The sequence below is a fragment of the Hemibagrus wyckioides genome, linkage group LG07 (assembly GCF_019097595.1).
Source record: "Hemibagrus wyckioides isolate EC202008001 linkage group LG07, SWU_Hwy_1.0, whole genome shotgun sequence".
In the NCBI taxonomy this organism is placed as follows: Eukaryota; Metazoa; Chordata; class Actinopteri; order Siluriformes; family Bagridae; genus Hemibagrus; species Hemibagrus wyckioides.
Window position 1 is genome coordinate 15,681,312 of NC_080716.1, and position 22,968 is coordinate 15,704,279.

At 40.3% G+C, this 22,968-nt stretch overlaps 1 protein-coding gene across 1 annotated transcript in view; it reads right to left on the bottom strand.

Moving 5' to 3' along the window:
• Nucleotides 1-2,148: 2,148 nt before the first annotated feature.
• Nucleotides 2,149-22,968, bottom strand: part of si:ch73-211e3.1 (mastermind-like domain-containing protein 1) — a 65,864-nt gene continuing 45,044 nt past the window's right edge. Inside the window, exons 3-5 of the mRNA XM_058394952.1 lie at nucleotides 5,019-5,129; nucleotides 4,687-4,759; nucleotides 2,149-4,516 (exon numbers count right to left, since the gene is read on the bottom strand). Coding sequence (XP_058250935.1) covers nucleotides 3,525-4,516; nucleotides 4,687-4,759; nucleotides 5,019-5,129 — 1,176 coding nt within the window. The 3' untranslated portion in view covers nucleotides 2,149-3,524. The remainder of the gene's footprint in view (nucleotides 4,517-4,686; nucleotides 4,760-5,018; nucleotides 5,130-22,968) is intronic.

Genomic DNA, 22,968 nt, shown 5'->3' on the forward strand with positions numbered 1-22,968 from the left:
ATATAAACCAAAGAGCTCTGCTCTCTTGCATTACATTACACACTCAAGCAAATGGCTCAACAGAGGACAGGTTTAGAGCACTAGGTCTCATAAAAGTGGCACCTGGGAAGCCATAAAGTGTAAGTTCCTCACACTACACAGCACTATCTGCCTTGCTTTACACCTGTGCCAGTTTGTTTCTCTCAGAGGCGAAGAGGCTGGTTAAAACTAAAGTCTTTTACACTCTGGGTTAAAACACACACACACACACACACAGTGGTCAGTAGAACATTATAGTCAGTAGTTTAGTGGTCTCAGAGAGTGTCAAGCTGCTTAAACAGAGAACAGAGGCAGTCATAGTGACTGTCCGTTCTTCTACCCAAAATACAAGTCCATGAAGTATTTTGTATTTCCTGAATAACACAGGATCCAGGCAACACCCTGAGCCTGCTTTCTTTCATTTGTGCTTGCACACAGTTGGGATCTTTTTTTAATATACAAATCGCAAGATATTTTAGAAGGTGTTAATGGGCTGTCTCATTGCCATTACTGACTTCCTTCCTGTCTCAGCTGTGAAGCTGTGCAGAGCTGCTGTGTCATTATTAAAGGAACACTTTGCCTTTGACTTGCTTTGTACACTATGCAATTGAGCGTGTAAATGCATTGTGCTTGTAGTTAATACTTACGCAGCCTTAAAGTTTGTGGCCCATTTTACATACATTATTGTTAGTATATCTATATTTCTCAGTGCTAAGGGAGCAAATGCAGGTGTGATGATGTATCGGCAAATAAAATGTGGAAACAAAACCATAATTTTAACCTTAAAGTGAAACAGATAAAACAAAAATAAAGAACTGAGACATGGTGGAGTGGCCAAAATCTTGATGCTATCAGGGAAGATCTTACTAGCAGTTTCTGTGCGTTTCCTGTAAATGATGCTGATTTAAGCGCAGTATAATGTAAATATCCTGCACTGTTTTACTGTGATGTATGAGATCCGTGTTCATTCATGTACATGTTATGAGTGTGTGTGTGTTTGTGGTAGCCTTGTTTTAGACAGTTGCTCCTTCCAGCGTTTAATTAAACCTCACACTTTGTGTTCACTGGATATTTTCCCGATCCACACATCCCTGACCAGGAAAAAGCGGTTACTGAAGCTGAATGAATTGTGGATGCTGTCAAAAACATACACTACATTGCAAACAGTATCTGGACACCTGTCCATTACACTCGTATGTGAGACTTCCCTAAACTATTGTTGGAATCGGTCCAGAGATCACTGGCCGTCACAGGGCACCAAGTACGCACACATTAGCACACATAAACCTGGCACAGACTTGAACCCAGCTCAAGATCAAACTAGTGCTGCTGAGACTCATTGCTGCCATTGCTACCCTCTGCACCACAGTGCTGCTCACATAAAATATTATGGACAGGAATTAAGTTTCCTAGAATCCTGGCTGCTGCAAACAGCCATGCTGTTTCTGTTTGCTGTGGATATATGGGAGTTGTTACCTACAAAACAAGGTGCTGAATTAATTTAAAAGCTAAATCAGTGACAGTATAACCCAAAAAAAGATGCTCACTTTACTTGATATTAGATAAACAAATGATAGATTTGAGAATTAAGCAATAGCTTAGAATCCCCAGTGTATTTATTAAATGAGAAATGGCAATAATAATAACAACCACATGTAAGTAGAATATTTTCTACTTCTCTAAGATTGTATGTATAACGTACTAGGGTACTAGGGTACAGACTTAAGTATTATATCTGGTATTAATATACTGCTGATAATCTTCTAGCCTCTTCTGTAGCCTTGCTAACATGCTGTACACAGACTTGGTAACCTTCAGACAACTTTACAGGTTAAACAGTTGTAATGATAACAGTAGGAATAGGACACAAAGCCTTTTCCAAACATAAAAAGCATCACTCAATGATAATGCAATTTAGATCACTTCAGCTCACCAATTAAACTTAATTATAATCACTTGATTCCAGTCTCATTTGTTCATTAGTCCGAGCTCTGGTTCTGCTGGTTTCTCTGCTATGTGAAAAGCGTGTAATGAGCCAAAATCCTATTAACATCTTTGGATCAAAAGCAGTATGTGTGCAAAAATGGATAATAATGAGCAAGCTGAAATAAATATGAAAAAATCATCCATCATAGTTTTTTTTGCATTTATACAGTTTATTGTTCAATCTAAAAAATAAGACAAAATTGAATAATCACAGAGAAAGCACAAATCAGAATGGCCTAAAGTTCATGCCCTTAGCCAAAAGACCACGAACAAAGGGAAACCCAGGACTCTGGCACAAAACACTGGGGCTAGTGTATGCAGTTTTAAGTGGTATTTGTGGCTCTTATATAATTGATGGTGGTACAGTATTTACGAAATGCTGAAAAAAATGAATAGTCTTAGTGTAGATTTTGTACACTAACGCTGACATACTGTATAGATGAGATAATGTATATGTACTTGCGCCTAAATATATAAAACCCCTATATGATGTGACCCCTCTGTCAGGCAGATGTCCCCACATGGTACATATTATGACAAAGACAAAGACAATTGTCTAGTGCAAAATGTGTTGGAATAGAAGACACAAATAGGGGACCACTGGACTTTTGTAGTGCAAGTAGTGTCAGAAATTGACCTCACAAATTCTTTTTCTTTAGCCACACAGGAGTACCAGAAGTCCAGTTATGTCAAAACCATAACAAATATTTCAACACTGTAATACATAGTATTACTGCAAAAACTAACAATATTGTCTTGCGTATTACAAATTACAATAGAGTTTACAAGATCAGTTGAATTGTTTTAATTTACAACATTGTTTTTCATCTTCTTCATATACTTAGCATTTTTGAGTATTTACAAAGGAAATCTAAAGAATGTATTTGCACAAAAGAAGTATAAATATGTGTACTTCCCTTTTATATGTTACAGTTTACGAAAACATATTTTACAAAATAGTTTATCATGTACATTATTAAGCCCCTTTTGAAATACCACCAAACAGCTCAAATGAGAAACGACTACATCATGTGTATTTCCACCGTGATAAGCAAGCCATCAACCTCTTTGATGTGGTTCAACCAAGTGAACTGCACCAGGTTATTATATTTCATGAATGAATGCCCTCGTTTGCTTTGCTGTGAAAACACTGATCAGCTCATTACACAGTGTCCAAGCCCAGTGGAAGCAGATTATTAACTGTCCTTAAAGACAGTTAAAGCACATTTATTGAGAGAGAACCCTTGAGCAATCTTTAATGTGAGAACTTTAGGGCAGCCAGCATACTAGGTGTTGACTTTTTTAAATGCCTATCAGGGGCACTGTTTAATGACCCTAGCCACGACTGCAAAATTGTTAAAGAGTAGCCCGGATCTCAGTGGCCAACTCTGTTACAGGCTCACGGCAGTGTCTGATTCTAACCTAATCAGTTCTCACTTGTATAGGAAAGTTATACAGGCTTTGTTGGGTACCTTCTCGAACAATGGATTTCTAGCTGCCCAACAATTTCTTGACTTCCCCTATGAGTTCTGCTCTAGGTATTCATCAATCATATTAAGGTTGTTGAGCCAGTCATCATTGGAACCCACTAAAGTGTCTATGAAGTCCACCTCGCCTCCTCCTATTCCCCCAGCACCCAAAGGTCCTTGAGGTCCTACAGCCATGCTTCCGTTGCTCTGGTGCTGGGGTGGATAGTCATAGGAGGGTAGTTTACTTCCTGGATTTTGTCCAGAACTGTAGCCTTGTGTCAGACTATGTTTGTCCACTGAGGGATAGCTTGGGGGTGCCATGCCATGAGCTGGGTCTATCATAGTCGGAGGAGCAGTCAGAGGACCCCGCATCCTAAGGCTCTGCTGGTTCATGGAGGCAAGAGTTTGCCCAGGGGGCATCTTTTGCATATGTCTGCTTACCATGCCTGGAGCTAGCTGGTTTGGTGGAGGTTGAGCAGCAGTAAAGTTGGCTGGCATACCTGGTCTCTGGGGAAACTGAGGTGCTCCACAGACTGGAGGTGCTCCTCCACTGGGGAAGAGGTGCTGGTGGTTCACAGGGTCCATGTGTGGGTGTGCTCCTTGTTGGCTCTGCCACAGCTGGGATTGTGCGTGTGGTTGCTGTTGAGAGGCACACATCATGCGTGGAGGAAGAGCGGCACCTTGATGCAATGCCTGCCGGAGGTGGTTAGTCGGACCCCCTCCCAAGCTTGGTCCAGGCATCCCTGGTCGAGCTACAATATGTCCTGGGTGGATAGGCTGCCTTGGAGCACCTCCCACTCCCATCAAGCTCTGGCTTGGGCGCATGGGCATCCCTAAGTCTTGTGAGGAATGGTAGAATGGTTGCTTGGGGCCAGTTCCACCTATGTAGGGACCAGAGTGGCCCACCTGGGATAAGGATCCAGGAGGAAGATTCATGCGATTGGGGAGTATGGAGCCACTGTGGGACATCATGGCAGGGTTGGGATGCTGGGGTGCCCCCATAGGGTAACCACTACATTCAGGGGGTATAGTTCTTCCTGGAGCTGTGAGACAATAAAGAGCAAACAAAAACTTAAGAAAAACCTCAAGACCACTATCATCTCTACATCTCTATTTTCTTGCCTCAACTGCACAATTTTAAGTAAACATGAAAACAATTGTAAGCTATTTTTGGTAATAATGTCTATCACATGTGAACATGTTGTATTACTACCTTGAAATGGTGCCACCTGCTGGCAATCTGGCATCTGTCCTCCATTCATTTGCTCTATCTGCCTTTGCTTTTCCTGCACAAGACAGAAAGTATAACCAATACAGCCAAAAAACATCAGAGCAAAAAGCAGATGCTGTAGGGTCACATGGTTTGGAAAAAGGCAGGAAGAGTGGAATAACGGTTTAAAATAACACATCATCAGAATCTAAGCATAATGTTCAACAAATGCTGTAAGGAGTTCAATACAACCACAATACAGAGAGTCATTGGTTACAGCAGCAAATGGTTACAGAAAATTCCCTGTTATTTTAGTATTTGGTTTTTGCACTAACCTGCTTCCTCATTAGTTGATTCCTATAGATTATGTTGTAGTTACTGGCCTGCCCTGGACGAGGCCCTGCAGAGGGGTCTTGAAGATGCGGCACCATCCCTACATTCTGTTCCTGCATAGAGAGAGAGAGAGAGAGAGTCAGCTTACATTCCATTTCCATACTTGGTTATCAGTCTCACAGGGAAACATCTGATAATGTCTAAAGTATGCACGCTCTGATGGCAGAATTACAATACAGTGTCTATCACACTCCGCTTGCTCATTTCATTTTCTAAAGGCAATCATGTACAAATGTAGTTTATATCTGAGCTCATATCTCAAAAGAGTTGCCTATGATCAAGATCTCTGCTCTTGCCACCACACAGCACCTCAATCATGCATGTATGTTCATCATCTTCTCCCAGCTGTTTTGGGCCACAGATATCTGTAAATAATGACAGAGGATTTAAACCAGCCCCCATTTCCCAGAGAAGTGGACTGTTGTTTGCATTGGCTCTGCTTGAATGCTGCACCCATCCAGTCTTCCAGTCTGAACAGGCATTCCCATATTCCCATACTCGGATTCCCACAACTAAACAAACAAACTCCCACCACATCCCCTCCCTTCACTATCCTGTACGCCTGATCTAGGCTGGCTGACCATAGTCTAACCATAGTCACTGGCTTAAGTTGAGCTCTAACAAATCTTACAATCCTAATCAATAGCAAAAAACTCCAGTCTGAATATCATCACCATGCATACTACCTTTCAAGGTGCCTTTAATATATCTTTAAGGTATCTTTAAATGGCCTTGTGTGTGGGAGGGGAGGAGGGAGTAGCAGTTGTGTTGCTTGTGTTGGGGAAATGAATGGCCTGTGTCTGCAGCACCACTGCTGATAATTGCTATTGATTTTACACCTCACTCCTGGCAATATGCAGCTACAACAAAGAATGGACAAATCCTCTTGTTAGAGTAACAGGCTACCAACCAAGACCTGAAGACTGCAGTTTCAATCAAGGGTCTTAAAGTAACAGAAGCCATTTAAGCAGCTACTTACAATATAGACTGTCAAATGGGCTTTTCATCAAATTCTACTAAATACATACTATAGTAGTGTAGTGATGCTCATGCGTCTGTAAGAAATATGCAATCTCTTCCTGTACGAACACTAGATGGCATTAGGTGCACCCTTTCAAACAAATAAAGCACATGCCATGGAAGCTAATGTTTCCAGATTACACGGTTTACCACCCACTTAGGCTTTTTGCAATCAAATTTGCTTTATAAAAAAGAATTTGGCATTTGGCCGGAAGAGTCATTTGGCAATCCTGTATCTGATATCACCAAAAAACAGTTTCCTCGGCAATCAACCCACATTACACGTTTGTTTGTGAGAGGGATTTTTGGCATAGCTCAGAAATGAGTGCCTTGAACAATATCACTACAGTAGTCAAATGTTCACATCAGACTGTTTTGTTTATGTGCAGACGAGCATGCATAGTCCCTGTCACTTATTGTATAATAAGTGTGTAAGATATGAACACATCCTGATCTATTATAAGCTCATAAGCAGCAATGCTAATGCTACAGCATGACAACTATGAAATAGTTACACACTTAATATTTTTCTTATACCAGAGGCATCACATTTGCGTGAAAATGACCTCACAAAATAAACATTATTTCTAAGTGCACGGTCCTTGAAGTATGCCACAGGGGTAGGAACAACCATTTTAATCCTATTAATCCTTTTTCCCTTATTAAATAATTCAGTAAATGCCCTGCTCCTGTGCTCTTCCGTCATTCACTTTAATAATGTGTAAGTTGTAAACAAATACTATGACACTTTTGGGTTGTATCGTTATCATACTGTGAATTTTTCATATCGCTTCCTGCCTACTTACAGGCAATGGAGAGCATTTCCTGCTTGCACAAAAGGTTCAGCTTCATTATTCTAAGCTGGTGAAATGAATGCTAAAAGGAGGGGAGGGAAAAAAAAAGCGACGGTCCTTCATACGAAGATGACTTATGTTGCTGTTGTTGCAGTATTGGAACATAAAAAATTTCCCTATTTCTCACTCATGACAACCTCTGGCAACCTCCTTTCCTAAGAAACACACAGATACACACACACATACACGCCCCTTCTGTTTTATGCATAACAGTGAGCTTTTCATTCATTGCATTCAGGGTGCATTTAATAGGTTAGACATCACGACGGAGGTTATCGAAGCAATCCGCTCCCTTAGCTGGCAGGCACAAAGCAACCGTGGCAGAGTGTGTGTGTGTGTGTGTGTGTATAAAAAAAGGAACAAAGGGAGAGATAAGTTCCCCCCTGTGGCATCCAGTGGAGCGGAGAAAATCTTGAATTTAAATAGTGTGTCTTTCTCAAAGCCATCGTTTTACCAGCACACTGCCCTGTCATTCAGCAATTGTATACCATCAATACAGTACAGATAACAAGCCGAACTGATCAAGTGTGAGCATTGTTGTTCTCTTAAAGGTGGCATTCAGATTCAGAAATTAACAAGCTAAGGAATAAAAAATACTCTTCAAGCTATATAAGAACTTTTTCATTTTTTAGCTTCTATATTTTTATATATCTTACAGTATTGTTGTCACATATTGAATTGTAGCATTTGCTCTCTTCATTTGTATGCTGTTGGGCAGCTAAAGGCATTTTGCTTTTGTGTAGCCCTGACCTCCTGTGTTTGACCTTGCTCCCAGCGCTGTGTATTGTGCAGTGACCATGTAGGTGCACCTATCCTCACGTCCACCCACTGACGACAGACCTTAATTGCACCAAACATATGCAGCTGATCGAGCAAAAAAGCTTAATGGACCCATTGAGACACCCATTAAAGCCTCACGTTTCTCTTTCTGAAAAGAGTGGGGTTTTTTTTATACACTGTAGTTTTTTTGCCTGATCTTTTTTCCCTTTTGACCACATCTCCACTTCCCTTATCTTGGAGTGGATCTAAATGAAATCATTGACGACTCAGTATGTGTATGTGTGTGTGTTTGTGTGTGTGTATGCATGTGTGCGTCTGACACATTTGTTGAGGCATGCTAAAATACAGCGGTGAGCCATCTGCACCATTCTTGCATCTTGCCATGGAAGCACACACTCATACTCACTCATACACACCGGCACACCCACTAGTGCTAAACATAGGCCGAGCTAAAGTTGAACTGTCATGGGAAACTGTGAGCGACAGTGATGAAGAAGACAGTGGGAAGGACAGACAAATAGAGACGGTCTTTGTGTAACCTCGTTACGGGCAGGTGTGAGAGGTGTGTGACAGTAAGGCATTGAGGGAGTGGAGGAAATAAAGACACAGATAAAAAAAAAGACTATTGGAGACAAAACATGAGAGAGAGAGAGAGAGAGAGAAAGAAAGAAAGAGAAAGTAGGACAGAGTAATGTACTGGAGCTGTGCACTTGTGTGTGTGAGTGTGTGTGGATTGGCGTAGGTCCAGCTGTTGGAGCAGAAGCAGATACTAAACACACTGATTGCCACAGCGAACAGGCTTTTATCTCCACAGTAACCATGCTTAATGGAGAGACTGGACTAAAATGATGAGCAGCAGTGCAAGCATAATGCTACAGCTAATAACTACGGACTGACCATAAGTGTAGTCTTAGTAAATAGATTATTGCATGCTCATTTTCGACAGTAACATCAACCATTATAAATCAGATTCGACACAGCCTCGCACTGTAAGCTTTTAAGCACTTGTAAGCACTTTATCCTGGTTAGGGTCAAGATGGATTCCGAGCCAGGAACACTGGGTGTGAGGCAGGAATACACTCCGGATGAGATGCCTGTCCATCACAGAACATCTGACAAACACACTATAAGGACAACACACCTACACATGGGTTTTTTTTTTGGAAGGTAGGAGGAAACCGGAGAACATGGAGGAAACCCACGCAGACACTAGGAGAACATGCAGAGCACTTCCAAACAGACAGTAACCCGAGCTCCCCACCGCACCGCTGTGTCTCCTTACTAAATATTTCTGTGCACTAAATTAGTAGACGTTAGTCACAAACACAACAAAAAAAAAAACAAAAACCCTTCCACATAAATGAAATGTAATCTCTTATATTTGTCTTTCGCACATTTTCCCCCTGAAATCATCACTCCATAATTGTCATCAAACAAACAACGTGAATGAAAACATCATAAATCAGACAGCAGGACAAACTATATTTTTTTTCCATTTGTTTTCCCAGTAGCTTGGCGATTTTAAAATGACTCCATCTAAACATCCATTCGGATTGTTAGTTATACCAATATATCTAGTTTCATGGGAAATAAATGCCATTACTGTCTTTGAAAGAGTGATAATGCTCGGAAGACAACGTGAAATTTCCGTTTAATAGGGTTAAAGGAGCAGTTTGTCATTTTTAGAGCCCTCTGCTGCTTGAGTATTGCCAGTGCAGTGAAAGCATCAACATCTCATCCCATTCTGCTGAACCAACACCACTCGCTCTGGTGGAAGAAAAAAAACAACAAAAAAAACAGCATATGTCTCATGCATGGGTTGCCTTTTAGGGGGAAAAGCGGCAATGATGTACAACTCAATTCTAAATGGGGGTGGGATTAATTCCTGAGCCAGAAAAAACAGGCTGAAATGAAGAAACTGTTCATTTTATTGTATAATAATATTTAGAATTGCAGCTTGTCTAAAGGGGAGGTTGCGATGATATGATTATTACAGGTCTAGAAACACTTTCAAAATGATAAACTCCACATTTGTTGATGTTGGATTTTAGTATTCGCTTTGCCTGGTAGGCAACCATAAGATAGAGAGAGAGAGAGAGGGAGAGAGAGAGAGAGAGAGTGTGTGTGTGTGTGTGTGTGTTTTATTTTTTAATGACTAGGACAAGTATATTTATCTAGTAAGTGACACTTTGTTTGAGCATAGATGTGTTTGTAAGAGAGGGCAAGAGAAAGAGAGAGAGAGAGAGAGAGAGAAAGAGAGAGAGAGTATAAGACAGGGAATGGGGGGCAATTTGGGCGTAAGGGGATGTTAATAAATATGACGCTTGACCTACTTCCAAAACAACACACATCAACCCTCTCTCTCTCTCTCTCTCTCTCTCTCTCTCTCTGTGTAATACTGCCTGTCTGTGTAGCCTCGAGTTGGCAGCTTGTGCCATCCTTTATGCCAAGTATCCACTGCTGCCCAACCACATTCTGTCTAACACAAGCCGACAGACAGACGCGCACACGCACATACACACACACACACAGATGTATACAGAATCCCGTGCAGCAAAAGCCAGTGTACATTTATTAACCCAGAAATTGGGACGGAATGCATCTTAAAAAAAAAAAAGAAAAGAAAAAAAACGAGGTGAAGGAGAAAAAGTGGAGCTGAAAAGAGTAGACAGACAATTTGTTACACATAAAAAAAAAAATTCTGCTAGAAGCATTTCCTTGATGAAAAATCCAGCAAGAACCATCTTATAATGGCTGTTTCTCAGCATGGTTAGAATACTAACCCTGCACCATCTCTAACTCTCTCTCAAACACACATACACACACCTGATAGTGTTGGTGCCAGGCCAGTGTTAACTTGGCAGCGCAGTTGGTTTATTCACCATTCATTCGAGCTGCAGCTGGGTTCAGCCGTGCAGTGCTGGGAATCCAAACTCACACAGAACTTGAGCAGAACCCACACACTCATATCATCAGTCCCACACTAAACATTCATACCATTAGCAGTGCCTTCATCCTATTAGTGCAGCTTACTGAGCTCAGGCTTAACAGAGCATTTGGCGAAGCACTGATTAACACTGCTATAAGGGAAAAAAAAACAACAAAACACTGCTATGGTTTCACACACTGGAGATCAATTTATCTTAGTGTATCAGTTTAGTACAGCAGAGTACTGCTACTAATCTAACGGATTTATCCTTGTTTCCCCACTGGACGCTAGTTTGTTTGTGCTGCTCCTAAAAAAGCCCCTTCATCATCCTGGAACCATCTCTCATGCCATCTGTATTCCTCCCCCTCTCCTCAGGGCAAGGTCAGCAGGGACACACACACACACACTCACACACACACACATCCAGTCTCATCCGCTGGCCTCAACTGTGCCTGTGGTTTTAAGTAACAGAATAATAAAGTACACTGAACTCAATAACTTAGCAGCAGAGCTTGTGTGCTAGCTAATTTAGCTAAAAGTGTGATGATATCTTTTACAGGTTTAACTACTGTTACATAAATATACAGAAACATGACCATACACTTAAAAACCTCAGCTACTGAAACCCCCATTTGTTGCTACCTGTGCCACAAACGGGGTAGTTTACTATCAGTTAGCTAGCTGACTAGCAAACACCAAAAATGGCAATTATTTTAAACAGCTTACTATTTATTTATTAATTTGTATTTTTTTTACTAGTTTTTAAACATTTAAAAGGAAACTCATCTATCATTCTACAATAACTGAATCTTTAAAGTTAAAAACGAACTGTTCAGATTTACTTTATTTACAGCATAATGGTGTGTCCTTTATCATTATCGATCTTCTTCCCTTTAAACCCTGCCTGCTGGTCTGATTGAATCCTCTCTTCCCTGGTTTCTGTCCACTAACCGGACTGACACAAACACACACACAGGCACAGGCACAGACACACACACACACACACACACACACCGCTTGTGTGACAGCTCAGGCAGCCAGCCTTTGTGTTCAAGGGTGACCACCTACAGAGGAGACGAGGAGCGTCGTTCCCATGAAGCCCTCCTGAGGGTTAGAATTGGATATGTCGCAGTAGGGTATGTGGGTGTGTGTGTGTGTGTGTGGACCAGTATATGAGACACTGAATGGTTCAGGCTTCAAGAGAAATACAGAAAGAAATCAGTGCTCACAAAGAATCTAATCTTACCACTAAGAGTTTTCCTAAGTGCCACTAAAAGTTCGTAACTAAGAGATTCCTTCTTTTAAAACCTATTCAAGAAACTGCTAAAGAAACGTTTACTAAGGAATTCCTAAGCTAAGAGAGAGGGCGGGGTTGACCCTGTTGCCACGGATTCATTCCTGAACAGTGGCGAAGGTTGGCTGATGTGCTGGTGGCTTGTGGTAAACTCCTACATTTAATTCTAATTCACTGACATAGTAGAGTTCGAATAACATAATGTCGCACACACTACTTATGACAACTAACTAACAAGACGCTAATGAAAGTTCACTGACTTAATACATGAAGCGAAAGCAAACTAAATGACAATAATTTGTTGAACTTATTGTCAACATAAGCATGTGACATGTCATATATTAACAAGAGGCGTCATTTCCATATTGAGTAATGAGTTAAACAGTGCGTTGTTTATGCAGCTGACTAAAGCAGGGACTGACTGGAAATTTACAGGTACTGCTTCCTTCACAACTCCACAATCTCTGTAATACCCTCACAGTCACCATGAAACCTTTGAAGCTTGTCGTTAAATATTTGAAACAGATTCACTTGTTGTACTGGTTCAGTCCACTTCCACAGAGCTAGCTTGCTGGTTGTGAGTGAATATGTTGAGTAATCTTTCTAGACTGCACTACAGGATATTTGGTTAAGTAGAATATTATTAGCAGGATCATTTAGCTAGTGTGCTGGCTCACATTAAACAATGCTAAAGTTTATGCAGTCTGTTGTAATGGAGTCCTAATAAGCAGTTCCTTTATGTTTAGTCTTCCAGAAAGACATGACCCCACCCAAGAATCGTGCTTTCTATTGGTGCATGCTTCCAAGATGGGTGGATATGTTGGGTTGGAGTTTGTGTAGTGAACTGGCTTTCATCTGCCTGTAGATTTTATTCACATCTGTTTTAAGTTGTAACACGCTTATCTGTTTTAGGTTGAACAATCTCATCACTTAGGATAAACTTTGATTAAACATATCCGGTTTCCTGGGGAATTAATACGCAGTTGCACACATGTAAATACACTATATTGCCAAAACTGTTGGGACACCCCTCCAAATCATTGAATTCAGGTGTTGTTTTTCAGGGGTTGGGCTTGGCCCCTTAGTTCCAGTGAAAGGAACTCTTAATGCTTCAGCATACCAAGACATTTTAGACAATTTCATGCTCCCAACTTTGTGGGAACAGGTTGGGGATGACCCCTTCCTGTTCCAACATGACTGTACACCAGTGCACAAAGCAAGGTCCATAAAGACATGGATGAGTGAGTTTGGTGTGGAGGAACTTGACTGGCCTGCACAGAGTCCTGACCTCAACCTGATAGAACACCTTTGGGATGAATTAGAGCGGAGACTATGAGACAGACATAGTCCAACATCAGTGCCTGACCTCACGGAAGCGCTCCTAGAGGAATGGTCAAGAATTCCCATAAACACATTCCTAAACCTTGTGGAAAGCCTTCCCAGAAGAGTTGAAGCTGTTCATTCATGTGCATGTCAAGGAAGACAAAAATCAGGCAGGAATCCCAAAACCTTCGGCAATATAGTGTACCTTATCACAAAAGAGACAAGGAGTGAGATACATGAGATGATATGAGAGCTAGCTCATGATTTTTTTTTTGAAAATATCACCAATATTTAAAAGACAACATGAAAAACTGTACAAAAAAGGATCTGAGCAGTAAATCAGTACTGAGGCCTGAGAGAACACAAGTTACCTGCATGTGAACCTTCTCTATTAGGCAATAATTCAGTCGAAACAAAAAACAAAACAATAATGTATCTTTATAATCTCATTTAAACCTTATTACTGGGTGTTTCAGTGCTTTTCACCTTCTCTATCTCCATATGATCTATGTAATGCATCACACACACACACACACACACTTCTCTGATGTCAACAGAAAGATTAATACACTGAGACATTTTTGCTGCAGGTAAGAAAGCACAACAGCTACTCCACACACACACACACACACACAAAGGATTTTAACTGAAATATTGATTATACCACAACACAAAAGCTGCTGCTTGAAGTATAAACAAAAGAATATAATATATGCAAAGTGACAGAACAGTAATGTAGCTATAATATAAGCACAGATGTGTTTACACTGTAATCATCCAGATATCAGAGGATTTATTGGGCTTGACAGTGATGAAGTCTGGTTTAAACAAAGGCCAGTTTGCCTTTTTATAAACACTCTCTTCACATTCCTCATGTGTGAGATTATGATTGAGCAACGCTGCCTGTTTTGTTACTAATGGAATAACATGATAACATAATACATTTACACATCCGACAGCAGCTCACAACAACTCCATCTCTATTTTCTCTCTTGCTCTCTCTCCAGAGACAATGAGATGTTTAGAGCACACTTTTTTACAATGTGGTGATCTACACTCAATCCTCCTCTGGTTCTCACCCTGCAGGAACTATCAGCAGCACTCCAGCACTTCCTTCCTTTAAACCGTGTGTATGTGGTGTGTGTATGTGTGTGTGTAAACTAGCACACAATGATGGGAGGCTAAGGGCTAAACATCACTCAGCGCTACAGTGTGACATGCAGCATGCTTTCCCAAGAGTATATTCACACGCACATATGTACACACACACACACACACACACACACTTCACACATTTTGATAACAGTGTTTTCAGCATGCTGTAGACTCTTTCTGAATTTGAGAATAATTTATCACTAATCATTTCTAGATTCCGTGCTGCGATATATATATATATATACACGTAAATATAGCAAAAGATTTAAATTGTTACTACATTGTTGGAGATTTAATTAGGAAAATTACAATCCATTTTTCTTTTGCAAAGAAATGACTAATACAATCATTAATATCAATAACACAGATGCAACAAATGTATGATTGTGTTTCTAAAAAATAAATGACCCAGCTCTAATACCTACATGCTTTCTATTTCCATTATTTGTATCGATTTTTTAGTTTTGTCTCTATTTGCCCCACCACTAAAACTACCCCTAACCAAACACACACACACACACCTCACACACACGCTACCCCCTGCCCCCTTCCCACTCCTCTTTCTCTTGCTGTCATGCTTCTGTCATGACCTTGTGTACACACACATGCAGATGTTGTGAAAGTGTGTTAGGATTTCAGCTGCCAAAATAAATCACTTCTGTACACACACACTGTCCACTGGACAGATGCCAGCTTGTAGTAATCATACATGTTACTGAGCATAGAACACACATGATACAGGTTATCATCCATCCCTCTCTCTCTCTCTCTCTCTCTCTCTGTGTCTCTCTCGCTTTCTGTCTGTATCTCTGTCTCTCTCTCTCTGTCTCTCTCTCTCTCACACACACACACACACAATTCAATCCCACAATCCACAAATATATCCCACTCAAATAGTGAGAACACAAGAGAAGTACTAATAATATACAATATATAATAATAATATGCGTATAAATATGAGTCTGTTGAACAGTAAATAAACTGCCATATCTGTCTTTATTCTCATTACTCATGAATCATTATTATAATCACACGGTAATAGATCTTGACTTAAAACTAATCTAGAAAGTGGGTGGGAGTGTGTGATTTAAATGGATCTCACAACATGCTCACCCAGCAGGAGATAATGGCTGTGCGTCTCACAGAGCTGCTGTGGACTGAAAGCGTAAACTTCTGGATGCATCGATACTGATACTGGTAAGGCATCAGTTTGATATTGTGCTTATTGTACTAAAAATACTCCAATATCAGCATGCTGGAAGGCTAGTGTACAGTACACTGAACAGACTCATAATTCAAAAGTGCAAATTCACAGCACCATGTGCTCATTTTTAATGACCCCCTTTTACTCTGAGTGCTCGGCTCACCTCACCACTTCATAACATCTTAAACATAAAACCTTACATGAGGAACACACACACACACACACACACAGCACTAATAACATGGTCAGGGTGGGAAAGATGAAGTTCTCTCTCCTGACAAAAGAAGAGGGTAGGAAGCTTTCCTCTGAGTGTGTCATGCTGCCAAGATGTAGATTCCTGGCTTCATGTGTCTCGAAGGAAGCATGGTTTATCGTCTTCAGCTGGTAGCCTGTCATATGACAGCGGAGAGTTGGCTGGCTGGTTGGTTGGTGGGTGGGAATTAGACAAGATTAAAATGAAAATGAACCCCGGAGCTAAATCGAATGTTCAATGACACCTCTGATTTTTTTTTTTAATTACTAAGTAGGTTACATCAGTATCAGTAATAATGAGTATCTAAAACATGTCCTTATTCCCTGTCTGATAAAAAGAACAAAAACGGATACGTCCCGAGTTAAAACAGAATCTGTTTTGTGCGACAGACGCTTCACAAACACTTTTCTGTGTGAACTGCAAAGACTGGTATTCAACACTCTGGCTGTTAATTGAACTCACTAGCCATTAATCCAACACTGGACTTTTTTGCTGTTCCGTGTAGGAAGGAAGCACTATAAAAAAAAAAAAAACAAGCACTCCATTGTAGATCTGTGTGTGTGTGTGTGTGTGTTTTCCATAGCCAGCAGATTCAGCAGGCACACAAATCTCTGCTTGACACCTCTGTCTAATTAGTAAAGAGAAGACGAGGAAATCCTGGACCCCTCTGTTAGAGAGTGAAAAAAAAAAAAAAAGACCAAGGCCAGCACTGTAGCTCCAACTGCCCCCATCAAGACCCCCCTTTCTTCTTCGCTTCTTTCTCTCTCTGTCTGTTTTGAGTGCGTTTTCACCTTCCCTCCCATTTCCTTTCTCTCGCCCCTCTTTTTTTCTCCTCCATTGTTCCTTTAGTATTCCACATAGCAGTCCTTAATGAATTAGCTTCATTGTGAAGAATGTGTGATATTTCTCTCTCTCTCTCGTTGTGTGATTCAGGACTCACACACGCTTTCATTTGCTAAATTGGTTGGGCGATTTTGCATGCCAAGGCCTGAGGTTTTTTGCGCCCACGGGGTGAGGACTGACAGATGTCCAAACACATAAACACACAACACACTCCGTCCTCCCTTCACTTTCAGACACGTTTCTCTCGTCAAGCGGAAAAGGATAAGTACTGTATCTCTGTCAGTTTATTTTCTCTCTCCAGCCCATTATCGTATTAGATCCTGGAACTGAGCGCCAGAACACATCGCAACGACTCAGCAGGCACTCACAGACAATAAAATATGCACTTATTAGCACTCTCATCTTGAATACAGCAATTTAATGACTAAATAGGTCGTTACAACAATTATTAAAGAGAAGTGCCTGTGCTTTACTGGAGAGCGGACATGAGGAGTGTTAGATGAATCAATCAATTTTTTTTTTTGTTAGAAACTCTTTAATTATGCATGGCCTACTTTTGTCCATATGCTCATACAACAAGGGTGTGAGAAATGAACATGGTTGTGTGATTCCTTTACACACACACACACACACATACACACACACACACAACACACACTTAGTCCTGTGTTTGACTCCCAGACCACAGACACACCCCTGTCTCCCTCTGAGCCAATGAGCTTACAGGATGGAGACTACCCACAGTCAATGACCTCACACTCAGAACTGCCAAGCACTAACCACGATGTTATGACTGAACCCTCGCCGCACTGCACACGTCCTTCTCTCTCTCTCTCTCTCTCTCTCTCTCGCTGTCACTGTTTCAACACTTTCTAGTCTGTAGTCTTTCAGAACAATAAGTACTTGTGTGGGTGAACACTTTGTGTATTGACCTACAGAGCAGGCTGTGTGTGTGTGTGTGTGTGCCTATGTGGTTAAGTGCACCAGCATTAGATATCTGTGTACATTTCACAAGTGTCACAATATGAGAAAATATGCACAAGGCGGAGGAGAAAAACACAATGTGAAAAGTCTGATTTCACAACACTTGTAGAAGTGTTATAGAGTATTTTGAAGATTTAAGATTTTTATATATATATATATATATTTTTATATATATAAATAAATATAAATAAATAAATAGATAGATAGACAGATAGATAGATAGATAGATAGATAGATAGATAGATAGATAGATAGATAGATAGATAGATAGATAGATACTCTATACCCCATTAATTAAAAATTAAAATGTTGAAATTCTTTTTTTATTCTTTTAGTTGAATTCTTTATTATTATTATTTATTTTTTTAATTATTTTTTTTATTATTTTTTTTTACACCATTTATTTGAACATGTGCAATTTTTAACACCTAAGTATGGGTGTATACTGTACATTACTGTATATTTAACCTGAATCAAAGGACATTTTATTCTCAGAACAGTAACAGTTATTGTCACACACATACTGATATAACACACAACAACTTAGTGAAACTAAGCAGATATTAACTGATGAAGTGTTGTACATGGGTCTCTCTCTCTCTCTCACACACACACACACACACACACATATATACCCACACACACACACACACACACACTTGTCAACAGTCAAATCATCCCTAGTCCTGCATTAAATTTGAAGAATAAAAACATTCAGTAAAAATGAGCAACAAGAGACTGAAAACTCATTTATTTTCACAATTTCTCTCTCTCTCTCTCTCTCTCTCTCTCTTTCTCGCTCTCTCACTTTCTCTGCCCTCTATCCATCACTCTCTCTGTGGGATGCCTCAGAAAAGCTTCTGATGGAAAGCAAGGAAAGACAACAAGAAATGAGTGCCTGTCAGGCAGAATGAAGGAGGAGTAGAAAATATGTGAGAGAGAGAGAGAGAGACAGAGAGAGAGAGAGAGAGAGAGAGAGGAGATGAAACAAACCTGCGAAAGTCCAATGAAGCATGCAGAAAAGAGACTGAATCAGGAGCTAACACAGGAGAAACTGCATGTGTGTGTGTGTGTGTGTGTGTGTGTGTGTGTTTGTGTCTTTGAATACTGGATGGCTCCTGTCAGGAAAGTGCCTTCGTGCAGAACAAATGCAGCAGTAGAGCAATCTCAGCTCTCTGATGGATGGCCTCATAAGTATCAAGGACACACACACACACACACACACACACTGAAAATACTATATATTCTCTCTACATTTATAAAAAAAAAATCTCATCTATTATAAGGGAAACTAATGTCCAAACTATCACATCAGTGACTCAATCAAAACAGTGTAATAATACAACACACACACACACACACACACAATATATATATATTACTCAAAGTTTCATAACATTTATGTATTGATGGGTAAAAATAGGTTCTACTTCAGATCTACTCACACATGAACGTCGTAAACTCTCTGTCTCGCAGTACATTCAGATATAATGAAATAATGTGTCAGGTTATGTATGTTCTACGTAGGAAGTTCTAGAAATTTACTTATACCCTAGGTAGGTATCATACAGTATATAGTGAATACAACACCATCTGAGATTCAGCTTCACTGTGTCCACTACTAGCTTATATAGTTTAAGGCCTGACTCAAACTGAAGGCGAGATTCAAAATGACTGCTGATTAGAAGGTTGTGAGCTCAAATCCCAGGTCTACCAAGCTTCCACTGCTGGGCCCCTGAGCAAGGCCCTTAACCCTCATTTGCTCAGTTGTATAAAATGAGATAAGTCACTCTGGATAAGGGCGTCTGCCAAATACCAGAAATGAAAATGTAAATTCTGGATCTTTGCTAGTGGATGTAATAGCTATCAATGTAAACATGAACTAAATCTATTCACTAGGATTCACATAAATATTGTATGATCTGATGTGAAGCTGATACTCAACTTTATATTTTCCAGTATTGTTAAATAGGTTTTCAAAATAAAACTTAGCAATAGCAATAACAAAGAAACAGTTCTTTAGAAACACAAGGTCTCAAAATACAGGAAATCTGCAGCTGCAGAAGATAAAACCATAATCTTGGTAAAGAAATAAAACTGTATTAGTTAGACATAACCAAGTTCAGGAAGAAATGAACTGAGAATTTTATATTTCTGTCTATGAAAAAATATTTTAGCTTCTGTAGTTCATTAAAAGAGAAGGTAGCGTGAGCTCTACTCTTAATGTTTGTTCTCTATCACTCTCTCTGTCTCTGTGTGTGTGTAAAATCAAAGGTTTTTTAATAATCAAATGCAATTGTTAACATACACACACACAAACACACATACACGTACGCATGCACACACACGCACATCACAAATAAAGTGAGTGTTTGTCTGAAAGATACTAAACACACCAGAGTGACTCCACTGTTGGAGTCTGAAGTCTAGACTAAACAGGAATTTGTAGTATGACGACAATAGAGAGCGAGAGAGAGAGAGAGATACTGTAGTGTTGAGAAATATGTTTCTGTATTTCTGTTTTCTTCTTCTTTCTGTTTTTAGTCTTTCATACTTTCACATTTCTATATCGAAAAGAACACACAAAGTGTTTTTCTAACGGTGAAGCAATCTTTCTTAACCAGATCATAAAATAATAGGACCCTAGTGAATTGCAGCATGTGTGTGTGTGTGTGTGTGTGTGTGTTGTTCGCTCTGCTTGTCCTCTGTCTGTCTCTGCACATCCGCCCCCTCTCTGTCCCTCTCTCAGTCTTTCCCTTCACACGATCTTCTCTCTTACTAATGAGAACTCTCTCTCTCGAATTTCTTCTCTTCCCTTTTCTTTGCTTCTCTTATAAGCAGAGAGATACCTGCCTGATCTGTTGCGTATGATACTACAATGACATGATATGATATTGATGTAAGTCTTGATGACATGATAAATGACATCAAACGGAAAAGGTAGTAAAATAAAGCAGACACATGGCATCCACGAAATGTCTGAATGGACTGCCTGCCTACAGTCATCGGCTAGTAATGATGTATAGAGGAGGAAGAGTAGGAGGAGCTTCCACTCTGTGATGAGGAAAGATGCTGACGTAACATTCTTATCAGACGGTTGGAGTCATTTGGCTCTTTCAAGAGAACTGCAAGAAAAACTCCACACATTAAATATGTTCATATTGATATATTTACTGATTTGTTGATCGTGTTAGTTGATGCCTTATTTTTTATAAATCCTGTGTGATGTCATGGGGGAAGCTCGCTATCTCAGTTACATCTTCTTCCTTCAGCTGCTCCAGATATGGGTCACCACAGTGAATCATCTGATCCACAACCGTCATGTTTTTATCTGGCTTTAGGTCCGGCACTGAGAGTGCACTGGTTTGTGCATCCCCCAGTGGCTGGGAATTGAGCTGAGGCTGTGGCGGTGAGGTCTTTAGCCGTTAGACCACCAGGGAGTTATTGCTAACTCAGTTACAATGGTGTTTAACAGGAGAAAAATATCAGCAAGCTCAAACATGAGTGATAACAGTAAAGTTGTTAGCTACTAAATGAAGAGTAGTAACACCAGTTTTCATAATAATCCAGCATAGAAAAATGGGAGATAAGTATCCAGAATGCCACGCAGTTATGCTACACAACTCTGCTGAGCAAATCAGCTAGTTAGCAATACACAAAATATCAAGCACAGTGCTGATGGAGGATGGTGGTATTGTAAGATAGTTAAGCAGAGTGAGAGAGCTGGAAAGACTAAAGTGCTGCCGCATCAGCCTCTTTAGGTGGAGATGAAGCGAGGCACCACTATCAGTAGGTGGGTAATGTAGTAAACTGATTGAACCAGAAGAACATTTTGCTCACTAGCAGATATCACATATTAGTTATAAATATCGATATGGAAGTGTTCATGGTGAAGTGTGCTGTATCTTGAGGATGCCCTTGTCTCAACTGAAGCAAGGCTGCCATTTTGTTTGGACTGACAACAATGAAACACGCACTTTTACCTATTTCTGCTTGCTGTTTACGGCTAGATGGACGGCCTACTAATAACATAACCAGTATTTAGAGAATCCAGAATGTTTTAGAAACTCTCTTGAAGCTACAAGAAGATTTTCGTGGAAAAGTGTGGATAGTGGTGGCCAGCTAAAGTGTGTGTAATACATATCACTGAGGCTGAGACTAAACATCTTAAACTCCAAGGAAGTGTGGCTGTACTCCACGTAGTTACTGAATAATAAGCTAGAGGAGTTAAAATGTTAAAAATGTTAAAAGTTAAAATGCAATATATGATATATTAAGCCAAGGTTCAAACAATAATGGTTAATTAATACATTCTTATTACATGTGCCGTAGGATAGGAGAGATACCATGAAGATCCTCTCTCTCTCTCTCTCTCTCTCTCTAACTCTCTCTCTGTTTCTCTCTATCACATACACACAAGTTACAGGTCCTCAAATCACTTTCCAGAGTCGCAGAGACATTTAAAGTGTTTGAGCTAAGAGAAGCTCAAACAATGTTACTCTCTCAACTCCCTGCTGAGTCGACCCGTATATATATATATATATATATATATATATATATATGTGTGTGTGTGTGTGTGTACATCTGTGTGTGTGCGTCTGTCTGTCTGTGTACAAGCATATGTGTGTGTATGTGCGTGTGTTAGGAGAGGGTGCAGGCATGCAATATTTTTTCTCCCTGCTCTGTCTCCATGTCTCAACCCCTCCCCCTTTTAGCCTTGGAGGAAGGACATCAACATAGTGTGTGTGTGTGTGTGTGTGTGTGTGTGTGTGAGAGAGAGAGAGAGAGAGAGAGAGAGAGAGGACAAGAATCACTGGACTGGAAGGGGGTGGGGGGACAAGGTATTAGAAATGGTGAAAGAAAACTGAGGTCAAAGTTTGTGTGTGTGTATGTGTGTGTGTGTGTATGTCCTTGTTTCCTTCCTCTTCTAACTTCTATCCTCTCTGCACCCGAGTTAGCCTCACTTTCACTGCCTAACACACAACAAACACACTCAGTGCCACCTCTGCACCCAGTGCAACTGTTCTTCACTGATAGTTGGATTACAGTCGCTGGTTTTGGAATTGTGCACACACTGACTGAACACACATGAGGGACAGAAGCAAACCAGCAGGCAGTGTGTGCGCGGTCAAGGGTAGGAAGGGGCAAAAATATTCTTGCGAAGCTTCATAAACAGCATTAATCAAACACAACCACACACACACACACACACAAACACAGGCCAATCTATCATAACAAGGCAGAAAGGACAGC